This window comes from Fukomys damarensis, unplaced genomic scaffold, assembly GCF_012274545.1.
Source record: "Fukomys damarensis isolate Sample0158 unplaced genomic scaffold, DMR_v1.0_HiC HiC_scaffold_35, whole genome shotgun sequence".
In the NCBI taxonomy this organism is placed as follows: Eukaryota; Metazoa; Chordata; class Mammalia; order Rodentia; family Bathyergidae; genus Fukomys; species Fukomys damarensis.
Genome location: NW_022900947.1, coordinates 38,352,985 through 38,367,494, shown reverse-complemented (window position 1 = coordinate 38,367,494; position 14,510 = coordinate 38,352,985). Strand labels below are relative to the sequence as shown.

At 39.8% G+C, this 14,510-nt stretch overlaps 1 protein-coding gene across 3 annotated transcripts in view; it reads left to right on the top strand.

Moving 5' to 3' along the window:
• Ociad2 (OCIA domain containing 2) overlaps nt 1-13,088 on the top strand; it is a 15,446-nt gene extending 2,358 nt beyond the window's left edge. For all 3 annotated transcript variants that reach the window (XM_010640225.2, XM_010640224.3, XM_010640223.3), the window contains exons 3-7: nt 2,306-2,402; nt 4,670-4,723; nt 7,887-7,934; nt 9,195-9,312; nt 12,908-13,088. In XM_010640225.2, the coding sequence (XP_010638527.1) occupies nt 2,306-2,402; nt 4,670-4,723; nt 7,887-7,934; nt 9,195-9,312; nt 12,908-12,989 (399 nt within the window). In that variant the 3' untranslated portion in view covers nt 12,990-13,088. The remainder of the gene's footprint in view (nt 1-2,305; nt 2,403-4,669; nt 4,724-7,886; nt 7,935-9,194; nt 9,313-12,907) is intronic.
• Nucleotides 13,089-14,510: the final 1,422 nt, after the last annotated feature.

The following is a 14,510-nucleotide window of genomic DNA, read 5'->3' as shown; positions in this document are numbered from 1 at the left end:
TCTTTTTTTTTTTTTTTTTTTTTTTTCAGTCTGCCTGTTTGTTAAATGGGTGCAGGAAGGAAAGTCTGGTTTTGGCTGCCTCAGAAAGAAGCCTTTTAAATTTTTATTTATAAACTCTTTTGTGTACTCTTTCCTGTTTGGAACTCTGCTTAGCTAACTCATAAGGAGGGTGCCCATGACCGAAGAGGTTTCCTGTAGCAGAGCAAAACATTATTGTCACAATTAGAATGATGCATCTTGCCTATTTTTACATTTTTTTTTACTAAGGGTTATCATACTAAGCATATGCTACTGACAGGTGTTGCTTTTAGGGTAACGGAGTCCTTAATTACTAATTAGCCATCACATAGAGAACTCACAAGTTAACATGGGCACATTTTTTCACTTTTTAGGAATGAATATTATTTGCTTCAGCAACATATAAAATGAAAGCGAGAGAGTGTGTTTGATGGATAAATGGAACTCATGTTTCAAGCTAAAATTGTCTTTGGAGGGGATAATGTATAAGGATGGAAGAATAGGCAAGCCCAGCAGACAAATGGTAACAAGTCACAAGGAAAAGAATGTGAAAACCTGAGCTGCCCCTGTGAAATAGAAAACCATAAAACATGCATGGCTCTACGTAAAGGATCCCCAGAGCTCCTGAAAGGAGACTGCAGAAGTCTTCATCTTGACTCTGCAAGCACAGAAATTGTGATCGTTGAGTGTGTACATATATGTGTGGAATGGAGACATTCCTTATTTCTGCTGTAGCCACAGCAGAAGCAAGAATGGATAGATACTCCTTGATTTACAATGGGCTTTTATGCCAATAAACCCACCAGCAGTTGCAAATAGCGTAAGTCAAAATGCATTTAACACATCCATCTACCAAACACCAGAGCTTAGCAACACAATTCATTGTAGAGTGCCAGTTGTGTGCCCTCGTGATTATGTGACTGACTGGGAGCTGCTGCCCATTATCAAAGGAAATTGTATATTAGTGCATATGGTTAGCCCAGGACAAGATCCAAATCCCAAGTATGAAAGCCTATCAATTCCAACCACCATAAAATCAAAAAATGTGAACCAGCGTAAGTCAGGGACCATCTGTATTTACACAAGACACACAGGAGTGCCTGCCAAGGTGCACTTGTGCTAAGGAACCAGGTAACAGAGTGACAGCAGTCACTTCTGCATTGCTGTGCATTGCCACAGTTATAACTGTTGGACTGACACTGATCGTTGCACACTTGTACTGAGTCATGGGTTGTAGAGAATAAAAGGGTGACTGCCAGCTTGCCCTGCTTGTAGAACTGTGGAAGTACAGGAGCCACAGGAACCCTCACTCTATTAACATAACACCATGCATTTCACATACTTGGCATAGAGCCTAGTCCATGAGAAAGTGCTTCAGAAATGGTGTCCATCACCCTCCTTGATATCTACTCTAAAGAACAGTGGAAAAATCAGAAGATCTCTACCTTAACCAAGGAGGCAACACTGAGCTGGGTCTTAAGACCAGCTAGATCCAGGCATGGTAGTGCATGCCTGTAGTCTTAGCACTTGGGAGGCTGAGGCAAGACGATCACCTTGAGTTCAACACCAGCCTAAACTACATAGTGAGACCCTGTTTAAAAAAACAACTAAAAAATACCAGGTAGGCCAAGGGAGTGAGTAGCCTGGTAGGGATAGTGAACTGCATAGATAGAGATTTGGAGGCAAGAAAGAACAAATGGCCTCAGTTGAAATTCAGCCTGTCCAAATAGCTGCTCCTTGTATTGCAGGCAGTAAGTCACTCTGTCTCTCCAACTGGGATTCATTCCTTGCTTAAATCCAGCAAGTGGATTGGCCATTAATCAAGAGCTGGGAGTCATAGCTCATGTCTGTAGATCCAGCTACTTAGGAAGCTGAGGCAGGAGGATGATGCAAGTTCAAGGCCAGCCCAGACAACTTAGGGAGTCCTTATCTCCAAACAAAAATTTAAAATTCTGGGAATATAGCTCAGTAGCAGAGCGCTTACCTGTACAGTGCCATGGATTTATTCCCCAGTACTGAGAGAGAGGGAAGGAGATACAGAGACAGACAGACAAAATGGGTGCTTTATTTTTTATTTGTTTGCTTGTTTATTGATTGGTGTTTTGAGACAGGGTCTCACTATGCAGTTCAGGCTGGTCTTGAACTCACTATGTAGCCCGGGCTGGCCTTGAACTCGCAGTGATCCTCCTACCTCAGCCTCCTGAGTGCTGGGATTACAGGTATGCATTCCTGGCTTGGATGCTTTTCTGATGATCTGAATTAACTCACCATGTAACTTTCCTTACAGAGTTTCTTGTTCTGTCCAAAATCAAAACTGCACATGCACAAAGGAGAGATTGCCAAGATTATCCGAGAATGTCAAGAAGAAAGTTTCTGGAAGAGAGGTAACTCATCCCTCTTGATGTTCATTAACACTCGATTTGCTGCAATATCCATCTTCATCTCCTGTTAGAATTATGCTGATTATTTATTATTGAACAGGATTTTGCATAAGTCCTTGAAGAACTTTGATATTAGGAAATGTTTAGAGTTTAAATCCATTTTAAGACCCTTTTCAGGGCAGAGATGACCTCTAATTGTAGAGCTCTTACTTCACTTAGCAGAAAGTGACACGCACATAACTCTTTCCTTCTTGTGAGCGCAGCATATATCAGGACCATTATTGAGAATTCCTTGATGACCAAAAAGTAGGCCTTACCTAAATTCCACTCATGTGTAAGCTTCGTAGGCCTCAGAAATGATGCCTAAGCTCCTCTGGGGATTCATCCCGGAGCCTACACCATGCCTCAGACATACAGAATGCCTCTTAAGTACTTGTTTAATGAATGGAAAATGGCAGTGTTACATAAATACTTCTCTTACACTGTTTCTGAATAGCATTTTGTGCTGACTTGCTTCCTCTTTCTGGGCCTATCTTACATCGGATAAGGATGTATAGTCCAGGTGTGTATTAAAGTCCCTTCCAATTAAAAAAAAAATCCATGATTATCATTTGAAATAGCATAGCCAAGAGTAGTGGTGCACACCTGTAATCCCAACACTGGGGAGGCTGAGGCAGGAGGATCATCATGAGTTCAAGGCCAGCTTGGGCTATATAGTGAGCTCAAGGCTAGCCTGAACTACATAACAGGACCTCATCTAAAAAAAAGAAAGAAAGAAAGAAAAGAGCATGGCATAATAGCCTATAGCTACAACCCCAATATTTTGCAATATTGCTGCCATAGGGATAATGCAGACTTTGGAATTCTAATCTTGAGTTCATAAATTATGCAAATCCAGTATCACCAGGTTTAGACATAACCTCCTAGAAGGTGATATTCATAATGAGTTACAATATTTACTGTTGTGCTTCTAGAAATTCATGTCTCTTCTGACAGCATATGACCAAATAATTTAATGATCCCAAGTATGGCCCATATGCCTACCATCAGGTAGCTGGCTGTAAGTGGGAAAATGGGTTGGTATTTGATTTGTCTTGGTTGCTAGGAAGAAATAGATGTTTATCACTGCTGTCTACTTTTGGAAGAAGTCATTAACACATTTTACAATGCTGGAAACCGCTCTTACCAGACTAAATTGCCTGTGTCAACTATCATAGCTAAACACTGCATATGTTTAACGTGAATATAGTCTTCTTATAATCTTTTCTGTTGGTCTTAAGGCAAATACTTATCAGGTTGTGGGACAAAATATCGTGAAAGACAAAAAAACAAAACAACATAATACTGGGGAACTATTCTAGATTAAAGCAGATTAGAGAATAACTGTAATACATGATCCTTAAAACCTGCAGCTGTGAAAAACATTACTGGGCCAATTGGAGAGAGTTGAATACAGATTATGTATTAGTTAATATAATTTTTCTTGAGTAGGAGTACTCAAGAAGCAAATTTCTTAAATATGCTAATAGGATTGTGATTATGCTAGAGAATGTACTTGGTTTTTTAGTTTTTTTTTTTGGTTTTTTGGTTTTTTGGTTTTTTGAGATAGGGTCTCACTATTAGTTGAGACTGACCTGGAACTCACTATGTAGCCCAAGTTGGTCTCGAACTCACAGCAATCCTCCTGCCTTAGCCTCCTGAGTGCTGGGATTACAGGTGTGTGCCACCATGCCTGGCTTTGTTCTTGTTTTTAGAAGATATCTGCTGAAATATTCTATAATGAAGAGTCATGAGGTTTAGAAATTTCAGAAGGCTTAAAAAAAAAATAGGAATAAACATTTTCACAATTAGTGAATCTAGAGGAAAGAAAGCTGTGTGTGAGTCCATCATAGTGATTTTTAACATGTATGAATTGACATATCAAAAGATATAGCTAACAGCAACTCCAAAATTGAACAGCTAAGTGTCAGACACCCTAACATGCCTATGGTAGACATAGTGATTAGATGTTGTAAATTCACTAATTGTGGATGTTAGAAATGGAGGTGAATTAGACTGACACTGTGTATCAGATAAGTGACTGAGAAAGATCCCAGGAAACTTCTCCATGTAGTTAATTAATAAGTATTTGTTAAATAAATAAAATAATAAATGAATAAAACTCACTGCCAAGGAAGGTAAGAGAAAAGTTCAGAGTAATTATCCCTGACTTCTAGCTGAGATGCCACGTTTTAAAATAACCAGTATTGAGGGCCATTTTTGTTTTACAGCTCTGCCTGCTTCACTTGTTAGCATGCTAATTACCCAGGGATTGGTCCACCAAGGTAAGTGTCACTATTTGTAAATAGTTTAACTTCAGAGAGTCCAGGTTTTGTTACCCTCCTGGCAGCTTTTTAGCGCCAAACTTCTATGTTGGAAGAAGGATTTACTTATGCATATCTTTGCCTATTTTTAGCCCGAGTGCCTGCCTTCTGGAGGAGGTCTTAATCCCCAGTTCAGTGAATGTATTATGTTACTCAGGAAAGGGAAATTAAAGTTGCAGGTGGAACTAAAGTGTTAATCAGCTGATTTTAAAACAGGGAGATTATCCTGAATGGTTCCAGGGTGCCCAATATACCCAATACACTGTTTAAAAGTGAAGAGCATCAGAAGACAGAACCAGAGATGGCAGTGTGAGAACTTGACTCAACATTCTGACTCTGAAGATTAAGAAAAGGGCCACAAGCTAAGCAATGTGGGGGGACTCTAGGATATAGAAAGACCAGACCCCTGGACTCGCCTAAAATGAAAGCAGCCCACTGAAGGAATATACTTACAACCTTAGTTTTTAACTCATTGAGACTGATTTTGGATTTCTAACTGCAAGAACTATACAATGATACATCTGTGTTGCCACTGACTTTGTAGTAATTTGTTATAGCAACCACAAGAAACTAACACAGTGCCTTTCCTATACTAAAAGTCCTGTGTCTCTCAGGGCCTCTCTGTGTTTAGATAGATTGCTCGCTGCACTTGGCTGCTCCAGGGAAGACATGAATGGGCTGAAATCCGCCACATGCTCTGCCCTTCATGTCACATATCTAGGAGAATTCCATTTTAATAAATACTACTGTCTGTAATGATCATATATGAAATATAATGTCATCTTTATCACTTAAAGATAGTCTTTTTTTGTACCAGGAATCAAACTCAGAACCTTGTGCTTGCCAGGCAGACACAGTGCCACTAAGCTAAATGTCCAGCCCAAAGGTAGTCTTTTTGTAGAAATATATTCATTGATCAGCACAAAACTTTCATCAGACTTTTTTTTTGTTTTTTTTTTTTTTTTTGGTACCAGAGATTGAACTCGGTTCCTTGTGCTTGTGAGGCAGGCAGTGGCACCACTGAACTAAATCCTTGGCAGACTGTTTTTGATATAGGGAAAAAATATGGTCAGGACATAATAAGGAGTTTTTTTTTTTGTTTTGTGAATATTACACTATTCAAATATAACATCTTTTGCATCTGTGCAAAAGTTTTTCAAGAATATGTTAGCTTTTTATTACTGCTGTAACAAATTACAGCAAACACGATAGCCTAAGACTCTTACTAAAGGAATTGGCAAGTGACACACAGAGAGGCAACAGAATGGAAGTAAATAACAAAAAGTTTTATGTGTTGACAAAGGTCAATCCCACCTAATTGCAGTGCCAGAATCGACCAAGTCCTGAGCTACAGCTCCTTCTTTTATAGGGTTTTATAGCCTTGATCTCATTCAGGTAGTTACATTTTATTTTCACAGTTCACATCGCCAATATACAAAATAATGGCGGTGAGACAGTTGAATTTCAACCCAGATGTAGCACTCCTTAGTTGTGGGAGTTTGTTTACCTTTAATATTCTAGCGCTGGGGAAGGGGGCATGTCTGGTCAGCAAAATTAACAATGGTTCTTTACAATGATGTGGGTTACAAAACTTTTGAGCGAGACTAGTCTGTTGATTCTGATCTAAACAAAGCAAACTGCTGTTAGGGATGGCAGAAGTCATTTTACATTGTGAAATTTCGTATGTTTTTTTCGCTAAAATGTTTGCTCTATCAAGACAACACATATTTATTATCTTACAGTTCAGGAGGAAGTGTTTCTTCTGGAAGTTTTTAGGATTTCTTTCCCTTTCCAGTTTATATAGGTCATCTGTATTCCTTGGCTGGTGCCCCTTTCTGTGTCTTCAAAACCAGCTACATTAAGCCAAGTTTTTCTCACATTACCATCTTTCTCTTCTCTTCGATTAGTTTGTCTTTATTCAAGGATTGTTTTGATTATGTTGATTCCACCTGGGTCATTCAGAGCCATTGCCCTATTTTAAAGTTATCTGGGGGTGGGGATGTAGCTCAGTGGCACTTTGCCTGCCTGGTGAGAGCAAGGTCCTGAGTTTGATGCCCAGTTCTGGAAAAAAAAATTATATGATTAGCAACTTTAGTTCCATTTTCTACCTTAATTCCCTTACGTAATGCAACATATTCTTAGTTTCTAATGATTATAGTGTGGACATCTTTAGGAGGCTGTTGTTCTATCTACCACAAGTTAAATGTTTTCATTTAAAAATTGTGACAAGTCTGGTATGGTGGCATATGCTGGTAATTCCATCACTCTGAAAGGCTGAAGCAAGAAGATTGCAAATTCAAGCCCTGCCTGGGCAACTTAGCAAGAACCTGTCTCACAATTTAAATAGATAAATAGATGCATAGATAGATAGATAGATAGATAGATAGATAGATAGATAGATAGATAGATAGATAGATAAGGGCTGGGGATGTAGCTCAGGTAAAGGTCCAGACTGTAAATCTCTAAATTGAAGCTTCCTAAAGTTTTTGGTGTTTTTTTTTGGTGGTACCAGGGATTGAACTCGGGTCCTTGTGCTTGTGAGGCAGGTGGCAGAACCACTGAGCTATAAGCCTATAGTTATGTTAAGAGGAGAGGATGATAACATTTCTTTTCATTCTATTTAACTCAGTCTTTAGTGATCTGTTTCATAGTCTTTCTGTTAATATTTGGAAGTTGACTAAAATGGTTCTTTCTGAATTAAATTCAACCAAATGGAATGATAACTCTTCTAAAATAATATCTTTTTTTCCCATTAAGGTTTTTGGTATATTTAAAGCAAATAATACAGTTACATTTGTCACTGGGACCTTGTACCTTTACATGATAAAATAACTTCTTTAGATTAAGAAAATTTGTACATTTAAGAAATTTTATATTTTAGCCAGGTGTGGTGGTGCACACCTATAACCCCAGTATTTGAGAGGCTGAGACAGGAAGATCACAATGAGTTTGGGCTACATAGTGAGTTCAAGGCCTGCCTTAACTACATAGTAAGACCCTGTCTCCAAAAAAACAAAAATAGAAAGAAATTTTATATCTTAAATTTTGAACTTTTCCTTATGAATTTAAATAAGTTACTTATCAATTTTAATAAGTAATAATGTATTTGTATGTTACTCCATAGGTTATTTAGCAGCTAATCCAAGATTTGGATCATTACCTAAAGTTGCACGTAAGTCATAGAAATAAAAACAAGCAGATTCACTTTGATAGACGAAGATGCTTATAGCAGCTATAGATGTGAATGCCCAGCTTATCAAAATTGCCTGTAGTGACTCTGAAATATCAGTCTCCAGTTCCTACCATTTTTAGTGTCCTAGGTCATATAGTACTTCCTGATGTACAGCTTAGCAGGAGGGACTTCTCTTTAGAAGTCTTCTTTAAAAGAATGGATGAAGAGGGATAGGCAAGATATACTATACAGTTTTTCCTCAGTATCCCAGGGAATTGCTCCCAGGGCCCCTGAGGACACCAAAATCCACAGATCCTCCAGCCCCTTAAAAAAAAGCATAATAATTGCCTATTACCTGTGCATTTTCTCTGTATACTTTAACTCATCTCTAGATCACTTATTCCTAATACAATATAAATGCTGTGTAAATGGTTATTATGGTGAAATGACTTAAGAGAATAATGAAAGAAAAAACATCTGTGTGTGTTCAGTACAAGCTCCAATTTCTCTCCAGTATTTCCAAACTGCAGTTGGTTGACTCCGTGGGATGTGGAGTCAGACCACAGATATGAAGGGCCTGCTGAAACAAAATCCTCAGCTGCAGAGCATCAGGGGTGATGCGTCCATTAGTGTTTCTCATTTTCTTCTTCTGGTCCAGCCAGTCTTCAAAGCATTACCTATGATGGACATGAAAAATAATTTTTTTAAAAAAACAAGGACTCTCTCTATTATAACAAATTTAACATAAACTTGGGGTTTCATTTTTCTCCTTGGAATACATAGACCTTTTGTGTATGGAGAGGTTGCACTGCAGTTTACAGGCAGAAATCTCATTCCCTCCAGCTGAAGGGATGCTTCGTGGGAGGTTCCCTCTTCCTTGTTATCTCTGTAGCGGCAAGACCGCCTGAAGCTCCCAGCGCCTTAAATCAGTAAAAGAAAATGAAGGCGCTCTCGCATAGCCATAACCCAGATCTCACCTGTCCTCCCATGACCTCAGCCCCTTGTCTGGGCCCTCTCCTTTGCTTACTCTCTCCTGGCCCTTCTGCTTCCACTTCAAAGCAGAGACCAAAAAGTCCCTGGTTCCCACTCTGGTTCTGCAATATGGGCTTTGTTTTTCAGATATTTTGTTCATTGAATTATCATGGTACTGTACTTTTAACATAAAAATGATTAGTCTTAATAAAGAATGTTCTAGGAGGCAGTTACTGGAGAAGATTCTGAACCTTTCAGTTACCTTTATTTCCTAACCTGCCCTCGCAGTTGCGGGTATCCTGGGATTTGGCCTTGGAAAGGCCTCCTACATCCGAGTGTGCCAGAGTAAATTCCACTCCTTTGAAGATCAGCTTCGTGGGGCTGGTTTTGGTCCACACCATAACAGGTTTGTCTTCTATTTGATTGAAGGATTATGATGAAGGTAATTATAAGAAATTAAATGAAAGATCACTTGCTATTTACAACATTAAGCACATTTTACAAATTCATTTGCTAGAAATCTTTAGCCAAGCATGGTAGTACATGCCTGTAATCCCAGCCAGCACTCACAAGGCTAAGGCAGGAGGACTGCCATGAATTTGAGGCAAGCCTAGACTGCATAGTTAGTTCAAGGCCAGACTGAACTACATGGCAAGACCCTGTCTCACAAAATTTTTTAAAAAACAAAAACACAGGGCTGGGGATTTAGCTGAACGCTTCGGTGGCCTGCTTCACAAGTGCAAGGACCCGAGTTCAATCCCCAGTACCAAAAAAAAAAAAAAACAAAAAACAAAAAACCCCACAAAAAGCCAAAGCTAACTCTCATAAATTTTGAGTTGTTACTACTCCACTTCAGTAATAATAGTTATTTAACTTAGTTACCTATTTTATTTGCTCAACAAATATTTAACGGATACCTATTATGTTCAGGACATTGTGCACATCTCTAAAGAATTGCCTACTGAGCAGACAGGGCTTCTGCCATCACAGGGTTGTACAAACTTCAGTCTCCCTTCCAGCAGGTCTTCTCAGAGCCTTTACTGTGTTAATAGGTGATTCCCCCTAGAGGACACGAGCATGAAGACTGTGGAGTTAGCAGCAGTCTCTCCTGTGAGAGTACTTGCTTTGCAAATTATTTCTGCCACTTCCTGACTCTGTGACCTTGGACAAGTTTCTTAGACTCCAGTCTTCAGTTTTCGTGTCTGTATAAAATGACGAACACAGTCATTCCTGTGGGACTAGAAATGGTTATTCGTTACAGTAAGTGCTATTTCTACTCCAGAGTTGGGGCCACATTTCTCTAAAGACTCCTCATGCGTCTCAATGGATTCTACTTGAGGAGCAGCATGACACAGGGAAAACAGCACTGAGGTGGAAGTCAGGGCTCCAAGCTCTTTTCCTAATCATGTGGTCTTCTCCCGTCCCGTAGTGGTAGATGGGCCCTAAACACTGTCTCTTCCTAGCGAGCCATGTGTGGCCCACAGAGGCGCAGACACTTTAGCTATAGGCAAAAAGGGACTCTGATCCCAGCCCATTTGTTTTACAAAAACTCACTTTTTCCATGACAGCCACAAGGCCACTGAGAGTCATTAATTCATATTTATAGACAACACCAGCTTCAGTCTCTCATGGCAAAGCTGTATTTTAAGGTCAGCTGGCTGAAGAGCACTTGACCACAGGATTCTGGTGTGTGCAGGGGAAGTCAGAAAAAGGGAGCTAGCACAGGAGAAACTTTTGGTAACTGCTTCCTCCTTCTTCGGTTTCGGAAGTTTCTGTAACTATTATCCAACTCTGGATAATATGAACACACGATTGAAATCTACATCTTCTAGATGATCTCCGTTCTGTAGTTTGTGTGCAGAAAGGGCTGGTTGAGTAAATGGTCTTTATTTCTGCATTCTGTGGCTCTACCTCACCTGCACACTTCCTGCCATAGCAGTCAGGCTCTGGGCCTGCATCATTAGCTGGCAACCAACACTAAGCCCTGTGGGAAGGGCCTTGACCACAGAGTGACCTGATTTTCTACGGAAGGCAAAGGAGAGCAGAGCGCCCAATCAAGTTGAGGTTGAGAAGCGGGTGAAGGAAGGTGCATGGGGAGGACTTCTTCAAGGGGCTGGTGCTTGACTTGAATCTTAGAAGACCAGTCAGTTACAGCAAGGTTGGAGGAGATTGCAGGCCAGGGGTGGCACGTAGACAGAAGGGAACCTGATTTATGAAAGGGATCCATAAATAACATCCCATAGCTGGAGCATAAGGAGCTGTTAAGAAGTGGTAGAAGATAAGCTGGAAGACTAGTACCACATGAAAAATTTATACCTCCAGGCTGGGGATTTATCTCAGTGGTAACACTACCTGACTTGCTAAGCACAATGTCCTGAGTTTGATCGCCAGTACCAAAAAAAAAAAAAAGAATTTGTTCTTTCTTCTCAAAGCAATGGAGTTAAATGGTCAAGGATGAGAGATGATGTCTTAATTACTTTCTCATTACTGAGACAGAATATTCAACATACACAAGTTAAAGGAAGAGAGGTTTATTTTAGCTCACAGTTCTTAATGGTTTCAGTCGATAGTTGGGTGGTTCCAAGGCAGGGTAGCATGGCAAAGGAGAGTCAGCTCATGTCACGGCAGGTCAGAGGCAGCTGGCCTTCTTTCTTCTTTCCTTTTTAATTCTGTTCAGGCTATAAGCCTATTAGTCGGTGCCACCCACACCAGGGTGGGTCTTCCTTCAATAAATCCATCATCCAAAGCCAGAATTGTGCCAAATCAGTCATGGACTAATCCACGATTGCACACCCATGATCTGAACATGTGCAGCTTTGGGGGAACATTTAGATGTAAGCCATAACCAATGGGTTCACTGTCCATCTCTCTCTGGGGATTTGCAATAACCGCTCTTGTTCTTGCTGCCTTCAGAGTAACCCTACTTGGCCAGGCAGACATTTCTGCCATGTACAACTCACCCCGCCGCTGTCCTGCATTAATGTAGGACTCCTGTTTTAAACTCTTCCCACAGGTAGCTGCTCAGTGTTTCTGGAATTGAATTTGTAAGAATCTAAAATGTTAACCCAAGGAGGGCCTCAAGGACATCTGTTCCATGGGTGTAAATATTACACTGGTATCGTATTAAATCCTAAGCAAACATACATATTATGCAAGGGTGGGGGATTTAGCTCAGTGGTTCTGCTGCCTGCCTTGCAAGCACAAGGACCCGAGTTTGATCCCTGGTACCAAGAAAATAAAGCAAAACATATATATTAGGCAAACTATAAAACCAGGAATTTTGGATACGTCATTAAGATTTTTTTACTTAAAAAAAATTTATATAGAGTATAGTGTATACCTGTAATCCCAGCACTTAGGAAGGCTGAGGCAGAAGGACTAAAGTTGGAGTACAGCCTGGGCAACTTAATGACTTAGCAAAACCTTGTCTCAAAATAAGAAAACAAAGGCTGGGGATGAGCTCAGTGCAAAGGCCCTGATTTCAATCTCCAGTACCACACACGCACACACACATCATAGATATATGATGTGTGTCTAGACTTAAACCTAATTGCATAGGTCTATTGTTAAATCCTGGCTAAATGTACTATTTGTTTTATAATTTTTTAAATGCTAGTGATAGAAATTAACTCAAGTTCAAAAGGAGTCAGAACCCTAAACCTAATCCTGACCTTGAGTACAATCATCTGTTTCAACATAAAGATCATTATTGGCTTTTCTTCCCCCTTTTGGATGAAATTTGGAGGATCTTATTTTGTTTTGTTTTGCTTTGATTTTTTGGTACCAGGTATTGAACTCGGGTCCTTGCATTTTCGAGGCAGGCGGTGGAATCACGAGCTAAATCCCTGGCCCAAAATTTGGAGGACTTTAAACCATGAAATGATTATTCTTGAAAACATTAAGCTATTGAACTTAAGCATAGAAAATATCTCAGTAACACTGTGTTAAGACTAGAGCTTGCATTGTTGGTCTAAATCACTCCATTTCTGCTTCTCTTCTAGGCACTGCTTGCTTACCTGTGAGGAATGTAAAGCAAGGCGTGGATTAAATGAGAAGGGAGGCTCCCACCCTTCTGCTTCCTAAACTCCATGTCTGTGGCTTTTGAAGTTTTTAAATCCCTGAATTTGTGCACATTTAAAATTTCAAGTGTACTCAAAAATAATATACTTCTGATGAAAGAGACACCTTATGATTCATTCTTTTGAAATGCTTTCTATGGAAGGCTCTCAATTGACTGTGTTTTTCTGCCTTTTAAGAACATGGTGGGAGGGGCTGATGGTGTAGCTCAGTGGTAGAGCCCTATCCTAGCATGTTTGAACTCCTGGGCTCAATCTCCAGGAGGAAAGAGAGGGAAGGGGGGAGGGGAGGGGAGAGGTGAACGAAAAGAGGAGGGAGAGGGGAGGGAAGGGGAGATGTTGAGAGTCTTCACGCGTCAAATAGAAATGATGTTGGACTGGGGATTTAGCTCAGTGACTTGCACGCCCTGCCTTGCAAGTGCAGGGTCCTGAGTTTGATCCCTGGTACCAAAAAACAAAAAGAAATGATGTTGCATTCTCCCTTACAGTTGTGTAAAAGAATTTAAGAGTCTTTGATTAAACCCCATCTATTCTATTATTCTGCTTTTTTTTTTCAACATCTTAAATTCTTTGGTAGAGGACAGGAATGAATGATAAAGAAGTTGGCAAGTCATGACCCAAAGAAAATTTATGTGTATGGAGATAGGAATATGGGATAAGAAACACTGTTGTGCAAGTATAAGAAATGCTTCCTAAAATGTAGAGACCAAGATTTTTAATGAAAAACATTTCACTGGAAAGCTGGGTACGGTGGTATACACCTGTAATCCCAACATTCAGGAAACTGAGGCAGAAAGATTGAGTTCGAGGTCAGCCTCAGCTGCACAGTAAAACCCAATCTCAATAAATCAACAAAACAGATTTGTTTAAAAGGGACAATATGGACGAATTGTCCCTTCATGATGAAGGTGACTGGTTCATATGTATGGTAGAAACACCGATCATTTTCAGGGTTACCTGCTTAGCTAATGGGTGTAGGCTCAAGGTCAGTGGTCAAATAATCAGGTTCTTTTATAGACTACTAGTGGTCTGAAAGAATACACTTGGGAATAACTTCCCAAACTCTGCTCCCAGAGGACAGCTTATTTATGGAAAGAATCACTAAAGGAATCCATAAAATGATAAACTCTTAAAACTTTAGGAAGTAGAGGCAGCCAGTGCAATCCCAGAATTGGATTCCTATTCTCCAACTACATAGATTTCCTGAGAAAAAAATCATTGTACTTGAGAACTTATTTTATGGCAAGTTGGCTGAGCCCTATACCAAAACTTCTCTCACATCTTTGTATCTTCTCAGGAAAATGCTTTAGATATTGTCATCATTGGTGTATAGTTTGTATGCGTGTGTGTATGTGTACACATTTGTGTTTAATGTGTGTTAAAAGCCACCCTATACCATGGAGATGAGTTAATGCTTTGGATATAGTAGTGCACACCTGTAATTCTAATTACTAAGGAGACTAGGGCAAGAAGATTGGAATTGTCAAAAGCAAGTATGGGTGATATCTGGTCTCAAAATTCAAAAATA